The sequence below is a fragment of the Apus apus genome, chromosome 14, assembly GCF_020740795.1.
Source record: "Apus apus isolate bApuApu2 chromosome 14, bApuApu2.pri.cur, whole genome shotgun sequence".
Taxonomy (NCBI): Eukaryota; Metazoa; Chordata; class Aves; order Apodiformes; family Apodidae; genus Apus; species Apus apus.
In genome coordinates, this window is record NC_067295.1 from 3,802,910 (window position 1) to 3,825,481 (window position 22,572).

General features: G+C 55.8%; 1 protein-coding gene across 7 annotated transcripts in view; it reads left to right on the top strand.

The window, feature by feature from the left end:
* Positions 1-2,251: 2,251 nt before the first annotated feature.
* The window catches only part of TNRC18 (trinucleotide repeat containing 18), a 56,399-nt gene continuing 36,078 nt past the window's right edge, over positions 2,252-22,572 (top strand). For 6 of the 7 annotated variants that reach the window (XM_051631766.1, XM_051631768.1, XM_051631769.1 and 3 more), the window contains exons 1-3: positions 2,252-2,530; positions 19,120-19,245; positions 19,677-21,485. In XM_051631766.1, the coding sequence (XP_051487726.1) occupies positions 2,329-2,530; positions 19,120-19,245; positions 19,677-21,485 (2,137 nt within the window). In that variant the 5' untranslated portion in view covers positions 2,252-2,328. The remainder of the gene's footprint in view (positions 2,531-19,119; positions 19,246-19,676; positions 21,486-22,572) is intronic. The other variant, XM_051631770.1, reaches the window with a different exon arrangement.

Consider the following 22,572-nt stretch of genomic DNA (forward strand, 5'->3'; position numbering starts at 1 on the left):
CACGCAGAGCGCGCGGATGGCGGCGCCGCGGCTCCAACCGCCGCCTGCTCCGGGCGGGAGAGCGCGGGGCGGCGCTGCGGGGAGCCTGGAAACGGCGGCGGGAGCGCCTCAGCGCCGGGCCGGGGGGGGGGGGTGTGGGGGAGCCTGGAAACCGCCGCCTGTTTACCCGCCGCTGAGTGACAACCCGCTCCTCCAATAAAGCGGCGCGGGCGGGCGCCGGGCCCGCCCCGATGGCGTCGAGAACAATGCGTGTGTTTCATGGCCCCGGCGCCGCCGTTTTTTTTTTTTGTTTGTGTTTTTTTTTTTTTTTCTTTTTTTTTCCCCCTTCCTTTCCCTCCCTCCCGCGCTCCCGCTCCCCTCCCCCCCGTTTTTTTTTTTTTAATTTTATTATTTTTTTTTTAAGCGTGCGCGGGGCCGGCCCGGAGCGGTGTTGCGGGGGGGGGGGGGGTTGGTGTGGGGGTGGAGACGATGCTGCAGCTCGGCGGGGCCCCGCCGCTCCATGGCGCGGCCGCCGCTTCGTCGCTCCTTGCGCTTTACCCCTGAGGAGCGGAGGAACGGAGCTGGGCGGCGGGCAGGGCGGCGAGCCGGCACCCCCAGCCCCGCACCGCCGCCCCCAGCCCCGCACCGCCGCCATGCCCCGCCAACAGGCGGCCTGACCGCGCCGAGGTAGGACCCGAGCCCCTTCCCCGCAGCGGCGCGGCCGGGGCGGGGGCGTCGCGTCCCGCGTCCCCCCCCTCTCGCCTCTCTCCCACCCCCCCCCCCCAGACCCATCCCGGAGTGCTCTGTAGCCCCTTTTTTAGCTATTTTCCCCCCCTCTCAGTCGCGAGAAGCTCCTGCAGCCCCGGGCTGAGACTCGCCCCGCTCAGCCACGCAAGCAGCGTTGCATTCCATTTCCAAATTTCACTTCAATACATTGGGGGGGAAAAAAAAAAACAAACCCCAAAACAAACCACCATCGAGCGGTGGGATTTTTTTGTTTTGTTTTTTTTTTCCCCTTCTTATTTCCCGTTCCCCCCACACCCCCCTTTTTTTGTTGTTGTTAATAATTCCTTGGCTCAGCAGCCCCCCCTTCCCCCGCGCTGGCAGCGGCCGGAGCGGAGCCGGGAAGGGCGGCGGGGCCGGGGCTCCGGGAGCTGCGGGAGGGGGGGGGGGGGAGAGAAAAACCCACCTTATTCCCCGCGGTGTTTATGATTTCTGGCTATCCCGGTGCAAAACCCGACGGGCGGGGGGTTAGTTTCATCAGACTGCAAGTATCAATTCTTTATATATATCTCTGGTTTTTTTTTTTTTTTTGCTCGGTTGAGAAATAATAATCCGTGGTTTGTTATTTTTTTTTTGCCCAGCTGGGAAAAACTGGAGGAAAAAAAGCAAACAAACAAACAAAAAAACCCTCGGGGGGAAAAAAAAAAAAAAAAGCAACAACGAAACGAAACAAAATCCGAACAAAATCCGAACAAAATCAAACTGCAGGCGGCGGTTTGGAGCCCCGGGAATGAGGGGAAAAAGGCGAGAAACGGGGCTCCTGAGGGATCGAAGCCGCCGCGGGAGCCGCTTCCCCGGCGGGCGCTGCCGCCGCTGCCCGGGAGGCTTTTTTTTTGGAAGGGGTACAGCAGCCCCCCGGGAATAGAGGGAGGGGGAAGAGAAAAGAAAAAAAGGGAGGTTCTTTTCCCTGTTGTTTTGCTTTTTTGTTGTTTTTTTTTTATTATTTTTTTTGGTGTGTTTGGTTTCCCTGCGCTCCGGGGAGGAATGCGATGCCGTGTCCCCGCCGGAGCTGGGCTGCGGTTGCAGCGCTCCCCGGCTCGGCTTTTTGGGGGTGACAAATCGAACTTTTTTTTTTACCAAATGATTTAAAAATGTTTATTTCCCTCTCCCCCGGCCTTTGCCACAAGTTTTCTTTTGATGATTATTTTCCACCTCCCCGCCCCTCACTGTGTCCCGTCCTTCCCCCCCCCCCCCTTTTCCCCGGTCGGGAAGGTGAGGGTGGGTTTTTTGGGGGGTGTTTATGGGGGGTGGCTGGAAGCAGGGAGGGGGGGTCTGGGTATGTTGTCTCACCGCATCCCCCCTTCTCTTTCATAGGCAACGCCGAGACCTCCGCGCCGGGGCTGGCTCCCTGCACCGCGCCATGGGACACTTGGACGCCTTATTTTTGAAAACCATCTGATTTTTTTTTTTTTTTAAGATTTTTTTTTGGGGGGGGAGAGGAGGAGGAGGAGGAGGAGAAGGAGGAGGAGGAGGGGGGGCGGGAGGGGGGGGGTGGGGGGGGTGGGGGGGAAAGGCGGTGGCGGGCACCGACAGCGATCCGGGAGATTCCTTGAAGCTTGCGAGTGGATGATGGATGGCCGAGATTTCGGGCCCCCCCGCTCGGTACACGGGCCCCCTCCGCTGCTCTCCGGGCTGGCCATGGAAAGCCACCGCCTGGGAGCTACCGGCCGGCTGGCCCCCGCCGCCGGTCCCATGGCCGCCGGACTTCCCGCCGCTCTCCAGCCTGGAAAGTTCCTCGCATCGGGCATCAGCCTTCACTCTCACCCGGGTAAGGTTCCGTCGATCCACCCTTCGGCAACCCCTTCCCCGCTTTCCCTCCCTTGCACCTCTACAGCTCCGGGCGGGGGGGGAGCAGCAGCCGATGGGGCTTTAAGCGCCAAAAATATGATGATAATAATAATTATATATAAATGCCAGGTTGCCGCTTTTTCGCGTGTTTTCCCCAAGGGTTTTCTGCCTTCGCCTGGCTTTGTTTTGGAGGGAAAAGAAAAAAAAGGGGGGGGGGGAAATAGAGTGGGGAGAAAATATAGGGGAAAGGGAGGAAAAATAGAGGAATCGGGGAAAAATTCCCCCCCCTCCCAGTGCGCGGTTTTGTTGGCGACGAGAAAAATCCCCGCCGAGGCAGCTGCGGGGGTTTTGAGGAATAAATCCGAGGAATAAATCCGATTTTCGGGAAAGCTGGGAGAGGGACAGCTCGGGGTGCGGAGGGGAAGGGGCTGCATCGCGGCCAGGCATCAAATCCCCAAACCCGAGTGTTTTGGGGCTGGGAAAAGGGGCAAAACGGGGCAGTTTGTGTGATTTCCCTCCGCGGCCGGCAGTGCAGCCCCAGCCCCGCCGCGGTCCTCGGCGCTTCGGGCTTTGGTGCTTTTTCTTTTTTGATTTCCTTGATATTTATTCTTTTTTTAAGCCCGCAAACCAAACTTCCACGCAGGGTTTTCTCCCTGTTTATAATTTTGTTTTTTCCTCTTCTCAACGTGCTCCGTTCCCGGCTGCCTCTCCATTAAAAACAAAACAAAAAGCAAATGATAAAAAAGAAGACATTGAACATTACGAGTTTGTTTTTTTTTTTCCCCTCAGTCAGCTTTTTATTTATTTGCTTACATGACTGTATTTTTTTGGAGGGATTTGTGTTTTTCTCCCCCTTTCCAAGCTCCTTTTCCCAACGTCTGGCAGGGTGGGATAGCGCAGGGTCCGGCAGCCGCCGGGAGGACGTTGCCTGCACCCTCCTGCCCACACTCCTGCCTGCTCTTTTGCCAGGATACTTTGCCAAGCTTGCCCGGAAAAGACAGAGCGATTTCTGACCGTTTGATTTCCCTCTCTGGCTCTGTTTTATATTTTTATTTCCCCCCCCCCCTTTTCTTTTCCCCTGGGCGTGGAGAGGTGACTTGGAGTTTACTTTAGGCGTTGAGAGGGTGACAGGTTTTGCAATAATAAACCTGCTTTTCTCCCAGCCACCCGGGATGAATGGCTTTGAAATTTGCAAACCTGATTGCCAACATCTGCAGAGAAGGAAGCAGCCCGAATCGAGGGAAAAAGATTTATTAGTTTTAGACTAGGTGGCAGTGCCAATTTCCCAGGTGCTAAGAGGAGAGGTGTAAAGCGAACGCTTTCTGAAGCCAAGCACATGGGCAAACACCTTTTTTCCTTCCCTTTTGTCTTTTTTTTTTTTTGTCTCCTTTTTTTTTTTTGCCCTGCATATTTTTTTTCTCCCCCCCCCTCTTCCAGCTCTTGCTAAAGCTGAATTGAATCTCTGCAAAAATGGGGACAATCTCAAGCCAGCCCGGGTGTGGGTTGTTGTTTCTTTTTTTTGGTGTCGACTATTTTTTTTTATTGGGAGATTTTTTTTTTTTGTCCTTTCTTTTCTTTTTTTTGTTTCCCCCCTCCTTTTTTTTCCCCCTTCCCAAAGTTTCCTTTCCTGGTGTTTCCCTGAAATCCAGGCAGCCCAGGAGGGAGGCACTGAGCTCCATCCGACAAAGCCAGCTACTCCCGGCTGCCGTCCTCCAGCTTTCCCACTGCTCCATAAACCCCGAGTGAGCCTCAGATTTGGAGCCTCTCACAGAGGGAGCAGGTTTTGTGATCCCTCCGATATATATATTTTTTGGTAGGTTTTCTTATTCTTTTTATTTTCCTTTTCCTGAAGCCTTTTGAAAATCCCTTCCCTCCATCCCAACCCGTACCTCCATGGTCCCTGGCTCTCCCGGGACGATCGCTCTGTGACATTGGCTTCACCACAGCAATTCCCATTAAAAAGAGATGTACAACTAACAGTCCAAACTTCCATTACACCTCGGCAGTGGGATAGGCAGGGATTTTAAATTTTAATTATTTTTTTCTTTACGGCTTTAACAACATGGTTTGCAATTACGATTGGTTCCTGCTACGAAGGGGCCCTTTTGTAGGTTTGCGTTTGCAGTCTTGATGGTGGTGTTTTTCTTTTTGCTGTTGTGGTGTTGTTTATTTTTTTGCTTGTTGTGTTTTTAGGAGGGGCTTAGAGGGGTGGAAAGCCAGGGCTTGTGCAAGGGGTTAAGAAAAGTGGGCAGGAGGCGAAGCCTTTAAATAGAGCCAGTTCAAACCGATCTTGAAATACTGCCGGGCTGAAGAAAGAGATTGTTGAATCTGTCCCAGCGTCCTCCTAAAATAAATACGCCCCTGTAAAAATAGCACGATTGGCCATATTTAAGAATCCAGTTATCGCCGGTGCCGACTCCTTATTTTTCTGGTAGCCTCTGCTCGTTACGGCAGCCCGGGCTCTGCCAAAGTACGGGTGCTTGTTCTGTGTCCGGTCACCCCCAGACCCTTGGCTCTTCTCTGGGGGTGGGTTTCTGTTCTGTGGAAGCATTTTGGTGCTGTGTGGACCAAGAGGATGGGGACAGAAGCCCCTTTGTTGGAGGCGTGCGGAGAGAGGAGGGAGCGGGAGGCCGAGGTGGGATGCGAGCCAGCCCTGGGCTGCGGGGCTGCCATCCCGTGTGCCCCCCGTGCTCCTGGGCATCGCTGTCTCCCCATCCCAGAGGAGGGCACGGGGGCTTTGGGGGCCGGGGGGGCAGCGAAGTGCTCCCAGCGGACCCTGCTGGGGGAGGAAGGTGACTGTTTGCAATGGAATTTCATCCCTGGCCAAGCTTGCCGGGAAGACCTTGCATAAAAAAGCAGCTGCAATCGATGGAGTCAGGCAGCCGGGTCCATTAAAGCAGCAGCTTGTTCCGCGCTGCAGCCCGCGGCTCAGAGTATGGGGCGTTTGTAGTTTTGCTCCTTCCCTACCCCACCATCCTCAGGTCCAAGCGAGTGTCCTGGTCTCAGCTCCAACCCACGGTGGGCGCGTTGTTCTTGGCAGCTTCTGTGTTTTGGGGGAGGTGGAAAAGGCTCCTTCAGACTGGGTTGCGAAGGGCTGTTCGGGGACTGCGTGTGAGCAGATACCAGCTACGTGCAAAAAGACTGAATTAAAAAAAATAATAATAATAAATAATCTGCTTTTTGCCGTGTACTGAGGTGTCCTTTCTTGGGTAGGATGCACATGGGGGGGGCTACCGGAACAGATCTTTGTTTGTATAAAGAATGCCCAGCCTCTTCCATTAAAATATTCTTCAGAAACACTTCCCAGTGCCTGGGAAAAGGGACACGCCTGCAGGAGCAGAGCTGACTTTGTGTTAAATCCAGCTGGAGAGCCGGGGCTGAAAGGAAAGCGGTCAGGTGGAGAGGAGAGATTTTGGTTTGCTTGCTTTCATACTTCCACATTAGCATGTGCATTCAAATGCAGGGATTTAAGGCGGATTGGAAACCGTCCCTGCTGTGCCCAGGGAGAAGTTTTCCAGGACAGCTGGGCCAGGTAGGAGTGTAGGGAAAAAAATATAAAATACCCTCCCTCAGAATAGCTTTGCTGTGCCAGCAAAATCCCACTGTAGCCATCCTTATAATGGCAAAATTGTGCTTCTGCTGAGCCGGCAGGTTTTGCAGAGGAGGCCTTGCTGTCGGCACTGCCAGCAGAAGCACATTTTGCTCATCTAAACTGCAGCCACGCTTAAAAATTGCCTTGCGGATAGGGAGGGAACACCGGGATAGCACCAGTTCAGTGCTGGACTGAGCCGAGCCCCGGAGCTGCGCTGGTGAGGAAGGGGCTCCCGGAGCAGTGGTGGGATTTTGGCTTTGGTTCGAGGCGGCTCTTTTTGGTCACGTTTTGATGCTGCAAGGAAAATACCATCGGTGGTTAATGGCCCTTGAAATCGCGGTTCCCCCTCCCTGCCCGCCCAGGGGGTGGTGCGAGGGGCTGAGCGCGGGGGCTCCGTGGGGCAGGGGCTGGCTGGGTAACAGCGGGAGGAATGTGGACGGGCCGGAGACCTGCCTGGGGAGATGTTTCTCCTCCCTCGAGGCCCCGGTGAAATGAGATGCTTTTTGAGACATATTTTCAGGCAGAGCAGCGAGCCTGCTTGTCCCGCTGGTGCTCGAGGAGGTGATGCTGCCCTGCGCCAGGCAGGGATGTTGTGCTGGGACCCGTTGTGCTCTCCCATTTACACCCGACATCCCCAGGGGCAATGGAATCAATCAGCCATTAAGTGATGCCCCTGCAGCTCCCCTCGGCCTGCAGCCAGCTCTGTGAGCAAGGCAGGAGTGGTCTCTTCAGTTTTGCACTGGGGGTGAAAAAAAGAGGCTTCTGCATTATTTTGGAGTCTCCCATCATGCGCTCCTGGAGTGCTGTGGATTCTTTTTCCTGATGTCCCAATGATTTCCCCAAGGTCCTGGTGGTTGGGTGGGTTGTGAGATGGCTTATCTGTCCTTCAGGAGAGGTGGGAAGGACTGTCCACTGTGTCCTCCAGCCTCCGTTGCTGTTCCCATCCCAAGTAGCGGTAGCTGGTGGTAGGGCACTGGGCTCGGACTGCGGACAGGAGCCCAAGGGCCAATGTGGTGACGTAAAGTTGCTCAGAGCAAGGTCCTGCTGGATCCTTTGCCGTGTTAGTGTTTCTGATACCTCCCCCAGCTGAACGGACAGGAACCTGGCCCTGCCTTGGATACGTGGTGCTAACAAAAATGTGCTTTGTTAGCATGGTTTCTAGCAGCCCTTCTCCCACCTTGAGTGAGCCTCGTCGCCCACCCAGCACTGAGTCTCCTTGGTGGGGTCGGACGAAGACCAGTCCCAACCCTGACTGATGGTGTGCCAATGAAAATTTGATCTGGAGGATGTGCTGGTGCTAGAAATCCTATCTTGGGGTGGCATGGGGCACCGTGCATGTCCCCGGCATTGGGGACAGGCTCCTGCTCTTTCCCAGCACAACAGCTGTTGGAGAAATGGAAATTGCTGAGAATTAATCTCACTGCCGACGTGGTTAGCAGCGCAGGGCTTTCGTAAGGGAAATTTTAGATCTCCTTCCTGGGATAACGCAGGGTAAAGCTGAAATTAGTTTATAATTATAGAGTAAATAACCCCCCATCTTGTCATTTCGCCATCTCCTGATGACTATGGAAATGAATATTGTTAAGGGGAATTAACGTTGTTACGGGAGCCTTCCAGGTGAGCGCCTTGCGGCTCGGCTGCGACTGGCGGGAGGGTGTCAGATCACCTCCCGGAGCTGGGGTTAGTGCCCGACGAGTTGAAACAAGGCTCCGTGTGTTTTCAGCGTGTACTCAACTGATCCAGTTAAAGCTTCGGGCGGGAGGTGGTGCAGGGAATCGGGGCCAGGCTGGCATGTGCTGACACGAAAGCTGCCTTGCCGGGACGAGGAGATGTTGGTCGGGGTTAGGTAATGCGATCCAGCGTCGCCTGCTCGAGGTGCTGAGGACAAGGGAGTGCTTTGTTCTGCTTCGCTGCTGAAACGGGAGAGCACGGTGGACCCTGAACCGACCTGAAAACGCAGGCGGGGTTGGGGAGGAAGGGGAACTGAGGGCAACCCTGGGCTCCCTGCCTGCGGGGCCGTGGCGAGGGAGCAGCGCTGGCTCCGCAGCCCCTCGCCGGCTTTTCCAGCATTGGATGCTCTTTAAAAAAAAGGAAAGTTTGGTGAGGGGAGCGCTCTGGCACCCTGCAAGGTGCTGCCTCTCCCTGGCCACGAGCATTTGGGGGTTTCCTTCTCCCCGTGTTTCCTCCCAGCCCTACGTTCCTGGCTGGCTTTGCTCCGGCGCGGCACAGCTGGATGTCTGCAGGCACTGCCGCGCTGGCTGGGTTAAAACACCATCTCTCCCTGCTGTTTATTTGCTTTGCTTATCGTTCACTCCTGTCCAGCTCTTAACCACCATAGGGATGGCAGCCACACAAACCCTTTGTACCTGTCCCTGTCGGTGCTGGCTGGGGAGTGACAGTTGGGTTGTCTCCCCACGCCGTGAGGATCAGCTGTTGGGTGCACAATATGCTCCGGTTTTCCTCCCCAGCTGTTGTCACTGATGGTTATGGGAAGCAAAAGGTTAGTTGAGAGTTTGGTATCTCCAAATCAGGGAGGTGATGGGTAGAGAGGGGATGAGGGGGGCCTCAGTATGTCTGAGTCTGTTTATTTTGTTGATTTAATTCAGTGAGACTTGAAACAGTGGCAAAAGGCTTGAAGTGACCTTGGGAATAAATTTTATTGCCAGCGTAGCAATGGCCAAAGAGCCATTTTGAGGGAGCTGGAGTCAGCAAGGCAAGCTGAACATGGTGGGCTCGGAGCAAGGGAAGGAAAGACGTTGTGTGTTTGGGAAAGAAGGTGCCTTTTTAGAAGAATAACGGAGATTTTAAGGCACTCAGACCCATCCCTCTGGATCTGTATCCCCGGCAACTTCTGCAAAGGTTCTTCTTGCTTCTGCTGCCATCCATCTTACCCTGCCGCGATACTGCGAGCAAAGAGCCCTTTTGATGTTTGGTGGTTAGATGTATTGCCCGTGCTTCCCTTCCTGCCCCCGATCCCTTCCCAGCAGAATTCCCTGTGGCTTGAATATGCTTTTAATACATTCGGTTTAATTGCTTTTAATTCAAAAAATATAAAAATAATAATTGAAACCACCAGCGTGCTTGGGAGGAAGGGTTTTGGAGGGATTCAGCTCTTTGCTGCTCGCAGGCAGTGCCTTTAGCCGTGTGGGATTTAAATGGCCCCCTGTTTTATCGCAGCTCAGGTTGTAGAATTTTGGTGGTTTGTGTCCTGATTTGCTGGGTGGGGATGCATCCCACATGCCGTGTCACAAACAAGGCAAGTGGGTAACACTCCAGTGGGTAAAAGATCCAGGCAGGTGAGTAAAGATGGGTGCAAGAGCCTTCCCAGGGTGAAGTGAAAGCCCAGCACACCTTTCCCGTGTCCCTTCTCTGCCAGACAGGCACACACAGTGCTGGGGTTTCCCTTTGCAATCCCAGTGCTTCAGCAGGTCTTTCTCCCTAATGAGATTAGTGACACAAAGCAATGATTCTTCTGCTGCTTTTAATGGATGTTCGGGGTTTGTGTGGGATCGGAAATTCCTATTTTCATCAGATGAGTCCTCTCTGTGTCTATTTTGCGGACACTTCTTCCTTTCCTCGGCTTCAGCACCGACATTCACGTTGGCACAAGTGTTTTAGGCTTCCCCTTCCCGCCTTCCTCTGCCTCCCCTCCTTCCCAGTCCCAGCCATGGAGAATTTTATCTTTACTGCTTTGAATCTCATAGTCAACCCAAGCTGCTTCCATCTTGTGGAGGAGGTGAAAGCTCGGTGGCCATCCCTGGCCTGGCTAAACACAGCTGGGAGGAAGGAGAACTGCAGAAGTCACTCTTGAATCCTTCTTGCAGGTGCTTCTTGGTCTCCCAAGTGGGATGTGCACACACAAGTGCGTGTGTTCGTGCATAGACAGGGTGTCCATCTCGTGCTTCACCTGATGGAGGGCTGGCTGTCCCTGCCTGGTGACGTTGGGGCCAGGTTGGCAGTTTGTCAAGAGCCCAAGGGCTGTGCTTCACTTTCAATATGGATTTGCATAATTCATCAGGAATTAAACCACACTGCCATAATATTTGCCTCTGTGTTTATCTCCTGTTATCGGTGGTGGGGAGGTGCCTGGTGTCGGGTGTTTGCCAGCCCTTTGCTTCGCAGTTTGGAGCTTTTTTTTTGGGTGCAGAAAAGGTGGTGTGGGCTGATGTTCAGGAGGATGTGAGGAGGGCAGGAGCCTGTGGAAGGAAAAAGGGCTGAATGTGAGGTTAGGAGGAGAGGCTGGCCACTGGCTGAGCTTTTGAGCCTGGTTTCCTAAGGAAAAGAGGCTTATGGGATTGTGCTCCATCTGTGGATCTCCTTCCAGCCCCACATGTCTGGAGCCCGTTGGGGAATTTCTCGTGGAGTGGTTTTGGTCCCTGCAGACACCATAGAGGTCAGCGCTGGGCTCTGGGAGAGGGATGTGGTCACTCCCACAACACACCAAGCAGTACACATGGGTGCTTCCAGCTTCACCTTCCATTTACCCTGTACTGGCCATGCTGGATCAAAGTGGGAGTTGTGAAGCCAGAGCTGATGAAACACGGTTGGATCATTGGCAGTGTCCTTGCTCCAGCCCTGGAGTGTTTCTTGGAGTAGGTCCCCTCTCACTGCTGGGACCCCTGTCTCATGCAGTGGTTGCTGTCTGTTTGCTGAGTGTGCACGTGTTGGATCTGGGTGCTGTGCTGCTCTGTGCCTCAGTTTCCCTTTGCAGTGCCCTTTGCGAGGTGCCTCGAGGGGTGCTGAGCCACGGCAACTACTTTGCAAACAAGAAGTTTTAAAATGAGCAGCGATGGAGGCCACATCTCCCAAGGCTTTGAGTAATTCTGGCTCATGCTGTCCCTGGGAGGGAAAAAAAAACCCCATCCAGCTGTCACCTCTGTGCCAGACGTCAGTGGTGGGGTGGCTGGTTGGGTTCCAGTGATGGACCTACTAGCAGAGCAGATTGAGCTGCTATTGGGAGGTGCCACCTCTCTGGTGGCTGTGGTGAAACCCTAGAGAAAAGAGTGGCATGGGGCAGTCCCCAGCCTGGGGACTTGCAGTCAGGCCACCTGATTTCTGGAGGAAGGAGGAAGATGAGCAGCCCTGATCTTGCACTGTGTGGGCTTGGGTTTGCAGAATGGGGGATGCTGAGGATCTTTCCAGCACAGCCTGGTATTGGGCATGGTGGGGACCATCCTGGCTGTGACCCTTCACCATGCTGGACAGGACAGGCAGGGATGAACCCTGGGGGTGATCCTGTGATGACCCCCACCCACCACCCATGCAGAGAGGAGGCAGCCAGGGCAGGGGGGGTCCTGGCCAGCGATGGGAGCCGAGGGGAGGAGAGGGCAGGTGGCATTTACCTTTTGGTGGGTGCCCCGGGGTGTGTCTGCAGGGCTGGCTGCTGCCCAGCACGCAGAGGTGTGTAATTTCTCAATGGGAGGGCAGGGAGATGCTGCTGCACAGCCCCATTTCACCTGTTGGTGAACTGGTCTTCGGTCATTGTGGCTGAAAATAGACCGTGTTGCCTCCAGGGCACGGCAAATGGCACTGGGAAAGCTGGGATCTCTCTTTGAAGGCTGATTCAGTTGCTGCTGGCAGGCACTGGGTGCAGGTGATGTGGGGACCAGCACTCATGCCATCCCACAGAAACCTCCCCCCCCAAGCGCCTGTGGCTCTGGCAGTGACGGGTAACGAGCTCTTCTCTAACGAGGGCACGGGACAGGGGCTGCGTGGGTGTCACTGGGTTAATTGCATGGGCAGGGCTGGCTTGTTTACTTTGTGTCTTCTGCACCAAGGTGGGTGATTAAAAGAAAAAAAAATAAATTGAAAAAAGAGGGTGGGTTAAACTTCTGTGCTTAGGAAGGGGGGAGCACCTTTAGGGAAGGTGTGTGCCCAGTGCTGGGAGCAGAGTCAGCCCTAGGGGACCCTGTGCCAGCCACCAGTGGCTGGAGGGTCCTCACCATGATGAAGGACGGTCCAGAGTAAAGACATTTTCATACTGTCCTAGGAAAACAGGAGAGGAAGGCAAGACAGCCATCCAGCAGCCAGGTTCTGCATTCCTGGTGATTCTGGTAATCAGTTTGAGAGTTAAAAATAATTATTTTAAAATTTCCAGACATTATTTTAGTAAATGTGGAGCTGAAGAGCCCACTGGGTCGCTGTTCACTATTTGAGGGAAGCTGTGTGGTTGTGTAGTGACAGCCTGGAGGTTTTGGTGGAGCCCTGTTGGGGTGTTAGGTATAATTGTGCCAGCAGAAAAGGAGAGACATCTGACGTGGTGGGAGATTTCAGGCTGGGGACACTTACGCTGTAGCAGCTGGCAGTGACCCAGGTTTGGAATGTTTATGTGTCAGGGTTGACATGGGACTGGTTTGGTGCTTCCCAGGCTGTCTTTCAGCCTGTGAAGATTGGTTGCACATCATGCCAAGGGTCCCAGTGGGACTGTTTTTGTCCAGCAGGAGGAAAAGACACCTTCCCTCTGCCAGAGGGATTCATGGCTCCACCTGGGTGGCTTCTTGCCGCCCCTCGTGAAGATTCTGTCAGCAGGAGCTGGTGGGTGACCTCACAGGGGATGTTCAGGGCATCTCATCGTGTCCTTCTCCTGTGACCCCAAGCCCTGAAGTGCTGGTGGACCTCGGGTTGCGTTTGTTTTGTTTCACAGTGGAAGCTGAGGCACAGGATGAGTCTGCAGGACGCCGGGGTCATAGCCAGAGCATGAGCACCCATCCCTTGAACTCTTGCAGCCACTTCTTCCCATTTTCTCCTCCTCCGCCATCTCTGGGGTGTTGGGGCTGTTCCAGCTCCTGGGTGAGGAGGAGGTGAGCTGTAGGGCTCTTTATTTCCACTGAGGCAGGGAACCCCCCTCTTGCCCTGTGCACACACCCTGCTCTTTGATGTGCCTTGGCTGCGGGGGGGGCCCGGCAGCAGGGTGATTCACCCCGGGGGTAGCACAGCAATAAAATCCCAGCACGGGATAATGGCTGTGGGAGAGCTCGTTGGGAACGCGCCGCGCTCCTGGGCTGACGCAGCTGCGAGCAGTAGTAAATATTGTGCAAGAGCCACTTAACAATAAAGCAGCCTGGACACAAGAGTCCCACGTGGAATAAAATAAAATTAAAAGAAACAATAGAGAGCTGTGGGGAGAACTTGCCTTGGCTTTTAAGGTAGTGATCCTCTGCGGCTGAAGGAGAGCGGGACGCTGGTGGTGAAGCCAGGAGCATGGACGTCCTGCTGAAGGATGTTGTCTCTGAGCTCACCAGGGCCTTTAGAAGATTAAATGGGCAGTTAAATGGACTGGGCTGCTCTAGATCTGGGGGATGAAATCCAAGGGCTTCAGGGGATGCGGAAAATTGAGGCTGTCAATTTGTTTGAAGCAACTGCCAGCCCTGCGGCATGGGGTGTAAATAGGACAGGGATGGGTTTTGGGGCAGAGGGCAGTGGGTTGTGATGGTGGCTTGGGGCTGTGGGGGCAGGATGGGGACCAGCCACTGCTGGAGTCCAGATACATCTGATCTGGGGGCTTTGGTTTCAGCCCAGGGCGTTCGGGGGCTTGTATCGCTGGCGTCTCGTGCATGGCACAGAGTCAAGGCAGCTCCAGTGCCTCGGGTGTCACTGGAGCTGCCCTGGCAGACGGGAGGAGGCGGCAAAGATTTACACGGTCAGCACTTCTGCCTCTCAGCTGTTTGCAGCCATAAATGTGTGCATGAGAAATTGCCGTGGCCGTGCCTTGCCGTGCTATTTCGCTCCTCAATGGGGAGGTGTGTGTTGGAGGGGGGGCCCTAGGAGAGTCTCCCCCGGGAAGCTGCTGGTTCTGCAGGGAGAGGATCAGGGATGTGTGGATGATGGTGAACGTGGGTAGCTGGTGCTGGTACGGTGTCTGTCCTGCTGGTGGTGGGATGGACACTCCATGGGGGCTGGCAGCCAGACTTCTCCTGGTTCTCCTCCCTCCCTGTTGGGGAAAGGGGACTCATGAGGTTGTAAGCGTTTTTCCAGCTGTTTGTGGCAAGGACTGGTGTCCCAGTTGGCTGCCTTTGAGGTGCTGCAAGCCGGACTGGGGAAGAGGTGACAGCAGTCCCGGCCAAGGGTGGCTGCAGCTCCTGCTCCGTGCCAGAGTCCAGCAGCCAGCTGAGACCCTGGCTGCAAGAGGGCAACAGTCCTCCCTCGAGTGCCCAGAGTTGAAAACATCCCATGGAAATAAACCCAAAGTTTTGCTGCTGTTTTTTCCAGCCGCTCTGGCCTCAGACTGGAGGGACCCTGGAGCCATGTGTTTTGGCTCAGGCCCCTCTGTGGCCACAGCCCCTTGCCAGCCTGCTTCCTGGCAATGTGTCTGTCCATCATGGCCCAGAGAGCATGGAGCAAGATGACGGCGGTTGGTAATATTTCACAAGTAGCAGAAACCCATAACGGGCAGACTGGTCCGACGGGGGAAAGTTACTTCACTTCTTCTGGGGTGCTGGAGGCCACCAGTCTTCCAGTGATGGGGCTGTGGCTTCTCGGGCAGAGCTGGCTCATGCCCGGGGCTCAGCTTCAGGCTGCGCTTTGCAGCTGACATCGCACGTGGCCACCTGCTTTCCCGTCCAGGGCACCAGGACTGTCACACTGCTGTTGTGTGATTCCCTTCAGGGTGACAGCAGAGACCGGAGACCAGTCCCTGGGCACAAGCAGAGGCTTTGTGGATGCCATGTGGTGTGTTGGAGCCACTGGTTAGGAAAACCGGACTGGGGGAGTAAATTCCTTGTGAAGTAGTGTCTTTGCATTGCTCCCACTTGCTGTCCTTGACCCTTCATGGGTGCCTGAGAGACCTGTCACCTCTGCACTGGACTGGTAGCCAGTACGGAGGGCAGCACAGAGATGCTGTGAAGGAGTGGGCCGGTCACCTGCAGCCAGGCTGGGATGGAGCAAGATTCCCGGTGCTGGCACACACACTTGTCACATCAGGCTGGATTGTCGGCTGGAGCCGTGACCCTGGGGGGATGCATTCTGCTCCAGTCTGTCCCCTCCTGCCCTGCTTTTTCACAACCCAGGCTTGGCCGACTCATCTGACTGGGGCTGAATTTCAGGCCTGGAGACTTCGGGGGCCGAGGTGGAGAGAGCCCACAGGTTAAAAGCTCTGGTTGACTGGTGGCACATGGCAGCCTGCTCCACTGTTGGCACATCCACCTCTGCCAGGGGATGTTTTCTGGTGGCTCCCTCCTCCCAGGGAGCTTTGGGCAAACCCCAAGTGGGCTGAGCATGTGAGGCCTGTTGCCCTCCCGCTTCCTCCGGCGCGACCTCCGGCCTCCAGACGTTTGATGTGTGGTTCCTGCGGTCACTGGTATCTCATCTCCCCATCAGTCACATCCCCTCTCAGTGGTGAGTCACCCGGTCATACCTCTTCCCCCTGTGCAGTTTTGGAGAGCTGAGCAAAGATGATGTTTTCAACTGGGCCAACACATCTGCACCCGCCAAGTTCCTCTTGTAACAGCCCTTAGTGATTTATGTCTCAGTTGTGCAAGGCAGGTATGTTTTATCATTTTGGAGCTGGGTAGGAGGGGATGGGTGTGCATCTCCCCTCCATGCCCATCCACTACACCTACTGGTGCATCCCGAGGGGAGCCAAGCAGGAACATGCATTTTGGCTGCCTGCTCTCGCCTACGTGCAAAATTGTGATGGATGATCTCTGTGCCCCTTAAACCCTTTTACCCTTTGAGCTGGGCTCCTTGGGATCACGTGTGCCCACACTGGCAAAGCTCCTGCATGGGATTGGTGTCGGTGGTACCTTTTGCTGGTGGCCAGAGGCTGTTCTGATGGGCACAGGCATTGGGTGTGGTGTGGCTTGGCCGGGAAGGGAGGCAGAGTGGGTCTGGAGCTGGCAGTGCTGCTGACTGGCACCTCCCTGCCCATGCCACGGTGCCAGCCCGCCCCTGGGCAAGCAGTCGGCTGGAGGAGCGTGGCTCAGCATGCTGAGACCTGTCAGTGTGTCCCTGGGCGAAGAGGATCTTCTGCTGGTTCAAGCAAACGCCCTGGCCCCAGGCAGATGGAGATGGTTGTGGTTTCCCCCCTTTCCCCTCCCTTTCTCCTGGCAGAAGCCCATGGTTGGGGTGAGCTGTGCATTGCTCACTGCGGTAGTTTCTCCCCTTGGCATCGCTTTCTGGCACGGAGATCCAAGGAGGGAGCGACTTGCCCACGGCTGCCTCCTGCAAATGCAGCTACTTAGTGCGTGGAGGAGCAGCTTCAGCTCCTGGTCCTGCTCGGGGCAGAGGGGCAGCAGGTTTTGGACTGTGTGTGAGTCTTAAGCTAGTCCAGAGTTCTGCTGGAGTGCTGTATGGAGGAAGGGATGCTCCGTCAGTGCCTCGGGGTTGCATTTGCATTGGGTTCATCCCGAGGAAGGCTGTGGCTCAGATCCCTCATCCCTGACCCAGCTCTGATTCCTGGCAGGGAATGGGCCAGGTAAATACAGCCTGGGCAGCTTCTCCCTCTGGGTACTTAGGAAGGGAAAACAGTGCTGGTAGACTGGAGACTGGAGTTTGAGTGGCTCTCCGGTTTTGCTGCTGGTCAGCTGGATGATGCAGGTGGGTCGTTGCACCTGTCTGTGCCTCAGTTTCCCCTCCTGCAGAGCTTTGGGGTGTACCTTGAGCCCCCTTGTTGGAATTACACCTCTCCCAGGAGCAGCGCTGATGCCGTGGCTCACAGGAGGTGCTGGGAAAGGCTGCCTGGTGTGAGGTGCTGGACTGGTGGCATCAGCTTGGTTCTGTAGCCAGGGTGGTGACGTTATCCCAAGTGGTCGTCAGCCTGTCCCCCGGAATGTGTCCCCTACTCAGACTGCACGTGAAACTGGCTATCTCTCTGCAGTGGCTAGAAAACCTCTGTGACAGCTCACCTCATGGTAAGATCCTTGTCCCCTCCTTCCTTCAGCTGACCTCCCCACATCTTCTCCTCTTCCAACCCAGGGCTGAGGCTGGATCCCAGCAGTGGGATGTGATAATGCTGATTTTGGAGGAAGCCCCAGAGGTTTTGAGCTGGGGTTGACCCTGTGTTACCCTTGTCTCGGGTAAGACACTGCAGGCAGGGAGCTGCCCCAGGAGGACCAGGAATGTAACCAGTACCAAAGTGCCTCATTGGGTACCAATAGCTTAAGCTGTGTGCAGCTTCCTGTGTTGGGTGTCAGAGTTGGACCATGTCCCCTTCCTGGAGTTTTGCAGGTAGCTTCATGTCCTTGCAGTGTATGGAGGATGCCACGGGCATCTGCACACAGCTGTGTCTGCAGAGTGGGATCTGCCTCGCCACGATCTCCGTGCCGGTGCTCTTGCCTGCTGGAGCGGCTGCAGCCAGCATCGAGGTCTGGCTGGGAGAAGGGGCTCACGTGGCGACGTGTGGGGCTGGGGGAGGTGCAGCTCGGGGTGTTCCAGGGGGTTTGTCATGCCGAAACCATGTGGTCTGCCAGATGGGACACGCGTTCCCTTGGAAATGTGTCGCTCCTGCTCCAGACGCTGGCTCGTCGCCAGCCCAGCCGTGCTGGGGAGCGTGTGGTGGAGGTGGCGTGGCCGAGACAGATGTGCTGCAGAGGGGGGCTGCTGGTGCTACCCAAGCCCTCCAGCCCTGCAGTAAGGAAATGTGTTTGGCAGCGCTCTAGCCTGGAGGTTTTGGGGTTACCAAGGAGAGGTGTGAACGTGCGCACGCTCTCTCTGCCTTTACGGCACCTTGTGCGGGATTAAGTGACAAGTTTTACCTGCTGGGAACAGGCTCTGGGTTGAACTTCATGGGCAGAGCAGCTCCCTGGGTCCTGCCCTGGAGGGCTGGCGTGTGCGGGTGGTGCCACTGGGAAGCTGTCAGGCGATGGATCTGGGCCAGGAGCTGCTGGGAGCGCTGCGTCGGTGAAGCACATATGCCGGGATGCAAACATGTATGCGAAAGAGATCCCGGCTGTCTAAATAATGTGAAATATTGACTAGCTCTCGCAGATGGTGCTCCACTTGCAGCTTCAGGGACTGAACTTCTCTGTCTCCCCTTGGGTTTTGCTGTGATGTTGTTTAAATCCAGTTGGATGCTGGACTCCTGGCAGGCTTGTTGCCTGGTCACTTTCAGTGGGATTGTTGAATTCTGGGGAAGCTGGTTGTTAACAGGGCCTGAGGGGGAGGGAGGAGGGTTGCAGAGGGCTTGACTGGCTCATTCAGACTCTCCTGATGGCTTTTATTTGCTTTTTAAATGATGGCACCAACTGGGATGCTGGTTCTCACAGAGCATTGGGGTTTGTAGTAGTGTGCGGGTGCCGTTTGGTGGCACTGTTGGAGAGGAATTGCTGCCTGTAGCCAAGAGGTTGTTGCTGGGGGGCCCACTCTTGGAGGAGGCTCCAGTGTCCAGGACATAATATGGACTGCTGGTAGCAGGGTCTTGGGGACATGCTGCTTTTGTATTAGCTTGTGGATGGGTGGCAGGTTTTCTGTCTTCCTCCAGGGTAGGATGCTGGTGTTGGATACATGGAGCTGCTTTGTGTGACCTGCTCTGGAGGGTGCTCTTGCTTTGTCCAGAGCCCAGTGCTGGGCAGCTGTATCAGGGGCAGTCTGTGTTGGCAGAGCTGTGCTGGCAGGAGGGTTTTATCGCTCTTTGGGAAGCATGTTGGGGAGTGCCCTCACCCTCAGGTCACTGTACTTGTGATAAAACAGCTTATCAGCCAGGTGGCTTGGTCACTTAGCCTGCAGGGTTACGGCTGTTCCTCAGAAAGCGGCATGCTGGGGTTGCAGCTCACCTGGCTGCTGGGTTTAGAGCCCTGCAGAGGCTCAGGGGGCAGGCAGGGGGACCCGCAGCAGGGGTTAGTACCTGAAATGGGGGTCTCAGGCAGGATCCCCACCGTGGGCTGTGTGTGGTGTGCTGTGTTGCCCGCGTCCTTGCAGCCGCAGCTCCTGGCACGCAAGGGACCGGCAGCCACAACAGTCTGTGCTCCTGCGGGGCTGGTTCCAAGGCAGCGTGCTGCTTGGGCTGAAACATGCTTCCCTCTTCTGTTTCCTGTTTTCTGCAGGCTTTTCCCATCTGCCTAACGGGCTCTACCCGTCGTACATTCCCCTGAGCCACCTCGAGCCCCCCAGTGCTGGCAGTCCTCTCCTGGCCCAGCTAGGTCAGCACAGCCTCTTTGAGTCACAGAAAGGTGAGTCTGGGTCCCCATGTGCCCTTCCCTTTGGTCACTCCTGAGTGCTTGCCCTAGAGTCTTTCCTGCCTGCTGGAGCTGATGGATGTTGAGGGAGAAAAGCAGGAACCCCCTTGGGTTATCATCCAGGATTGTCCTAGCAAAAAAAAATCCAGGTCTTGGATGTGGCTGTGCTGTAGGGATCCTGGCCAGGTCCCTCCTTGAAGCCCCTGCATCACAAGGCTCAGCATACATTGGAGACAGGGCTGTCCTGCATCCCACCTGGGCCATGTGGAGGTACCTTCCTGGTCTTCTCTGCCCTGGTCCTTCCTGGCCATGTCTGAGACATCCTTGAAGCTTGTTACCTCCTGGTTTGCCACCTCTTGTCTGTCTCTGTGTAGGACTGAAGGGGTTGAAGGGCTTTGGTAATTTTGTTTGCTTTTGCTCTGCAGATGGGTTCTACCTGTCCAGCCATGCAGGCCAGTCCGCTTTGCACCCACAGCCTCCTCTCTCGAGGACCTCGGGCAACCACACATCGAGCGCTTTGCTCCGGGAGAAGGACCTTGGGCAGCTGCACAAGAGCTCAAAAGAAAGTTTGAAAGATCCTGGTGGGAAGGAGCGGGCATGCCGGAGTGACTTGTCCCTGCCCTTTGCCAAGAAGGACGGGAAGCCAAAGGAGGAGCCCCGGCCCCGCAGTGTGGTAGACCTCACACAGGACACCAAGCCTGACAGCGACCGGAAAGTGAGCGTGGTGGAGAAGGCAGGGAAGGTTGGTGAGCGTCTCTCACCGTTTGTGGCCGAGCACATGCCAAATCGGGCCGTGGGTGGTGGGGAACCCAAATCCAAGAACCCGCTACAGAGTTCTTCCCTTAGCAACTGCAACGGTGGTGGGGACCCCATGCTGAAGGTCCTGGGTGCCGAGCAGGACCGCTGTGCTAAGGATCCTGCTCGGCATGATGAGAACATGAGGCCTTCTGCACATGCCCACGCCGAGCGGCTGAAGCGGGGGGAACCCCTCCTGCCCTCCGTGGGTGCTTTGCACGTCTCCTGCAGCTGCCCCTCCCCGCACCCGTCGCAGCCGGGGAAGATGACGCCAGCCACGACATTCCCTCCACAGTCCATCCATTCCAGCATATACACCATCTTCCCGCCGGCCAAGGAGCTGGGGAGGGAGCACAAAGTCATCGCCCCCACCTTCGTGCCTTCGGTCGAAGCCTATGACGAGAGGAGTGGGCCCATCCAGATTGCCTCACAAGCCCGTGACAACAAGGTGAAGGACAAGGACCTCGGCAAGGTGGGGGTGCTGCAGTCGCCCACGGAGCGGTGCCTCGCAGATGCCTCCCGCGCACTCTTGTCCCAGGACTTTTCTTGCCACAGCGATGCCAAAAGGATGGAGGCTCTGCGGGAGAAGGGCTCAGTGATCAGGGCGAACTCAATGGCACTGAAGAGACAGGTCGCTTCAGAGCCCTTCCTCAACCGGCCGGGACTGGGCTCCCCGGAGAGCAGGGAGTTCCTGGCCTCCAAGGACTTGCTGAAGTCGAATCCAGAGGCAGAACATCGCTCCTGCGAGCGCGACCGCTTCCAGCGATCCAGCTCCAAAGAAGCAGCAAAGGTCTACGGCACTTTGGACTCCTCCCGGCAGCACCTGGACCACAATCAGCTGAAACCACCTGAGCAGAAGTGGAAGCCCTTTGAGATGGGCAACTTTGCAACCACGCAGATGGCGGTGCTGGCCGCCCAGCACAACCATGCCAGCCGGGCGGAGGAGGAAGCCAAGAAGGTCTACCTTGACCCCAGTGGCTTGCCGCGGTCCTCGGTGGTGGGTTCGCGAGGTGCCACGGACGTCCTCCACCCCGCCTCCCATGGCGAGGGGTCAGCCATGCAGAGCCTCATCAAGTACAGTGGCAGCTTTGCCAAGGAGACCACATCCCGGCAGAGCTGTGGCAAGAAGAGCCCCTTCGGTGGCTTGGGCAACATGAAGTTGGACTCTTCGCAGCTGGGGGCCTCCAAAGTGCAGCAGTTGCTGTCTCAGCAGCCAGCAAAGCAGCTGAAGAGGGACCCTGAGAGACCAGAGAGTGCCAAGTCCTTTGGCCGTGAGAGCATTGGCTCCCAGGGTGAGGTGGAGGTGAGGCACTTGCCCGTTGGCATCGCCGTGGCCGTGGCCCGGCAGAAGGACAACAGCAGCAGCAGCAGCAGCAGCACCAAACTGGGACCCAGCTTGGCAGACCGGGATCGCTCGCTGTCCCTCAGCAGCATCAAAGGTATGTTCTCCAGGCCTGTCTTGAGACCTCCTGGTGGGGTCTGCTCCCTGAGGGGAGCAGCCCCACAGTGCAGGCTGTGTGGCAGGAGCTGAGTTTGGCGTCCTCAGCTCTCTCTGCCTTGTGCTCCCAGCACACTGTAGACCACAGCAGGGAGTAGGACTCCTTGTGCAAGAGGGAGTCCCCTTTCTCACATGCCATCCACTCTATCCACCTCCGAGGACAACCCTTCTCCACGTGTTTGATCCCCGTTAGCGAAGGGAGTGAGAAACCCCTTAATCCACCTTTGTGCCCGTGATAGTCGCATGGTTTTGATTTAAGCCTTGGTGTTGGCAGGGGGAAGATGACTCTGCTGAGTGTTTTGTTGCTCTGCTTGGCACTTGTAGCAAGGTCACACGTGGGGGCTGCCCCAGCATAGGGAGAGCTCAGCTCTGGTGTGCCAGCGAGCAATGCCAGGGCGAGTGGTCAGCAAGCAGTGGTTGGATTTCCATTTTTAGCCTCCTCTTTTCCCATTTTCTTGCCTTTGCACCCCTCTCCCAAACCTCAGCAGCAACAGGCAGTTCCTCTCAGCTGGCAGCTCCTCTCCCTGTTCCCATTACCTCTCATCTCCCTCCCCATGGCCGGGCAGGAGTCGAGCGAGGACCTCGTGGGCAGCACAGGGAGCTGTTTGTTCAGCCGTTCCGTCGTCCCAGACCCTCCCAGCTTGCATTAAATGTAATTTACTGAGGCAAACTAAAAGGCTCCAAACAAGGGCTGAATTCTGGCAGGCCTCTGGGCTTGTTGCTAAGTGATGCAGTTGGCTTTCAGACAGAAAACAAGACTGCTTTTCTCCTCCTCTCGCCCCCCAAATGCTGCCCCCCCCCCCCCCCTTTTGTGTGCCAGGAGATATTCGTCTAATAACATTAGCTTGCTTGCGCTGAGTGGACGGTGCTTGAATGTTTAGACCTTTTAAGAAGGAGAAAGCAGGCTTTAGTTGGCTAATCTGTAGTATTTGGCAAGTAAAATGCAAGTATTTAGTGCTGGGCATTGGTCGTCAAGGAAACGAAGGTCTGAGCCTTCCCTCCCTGCATAACTGATTGGCTTTTTCTAT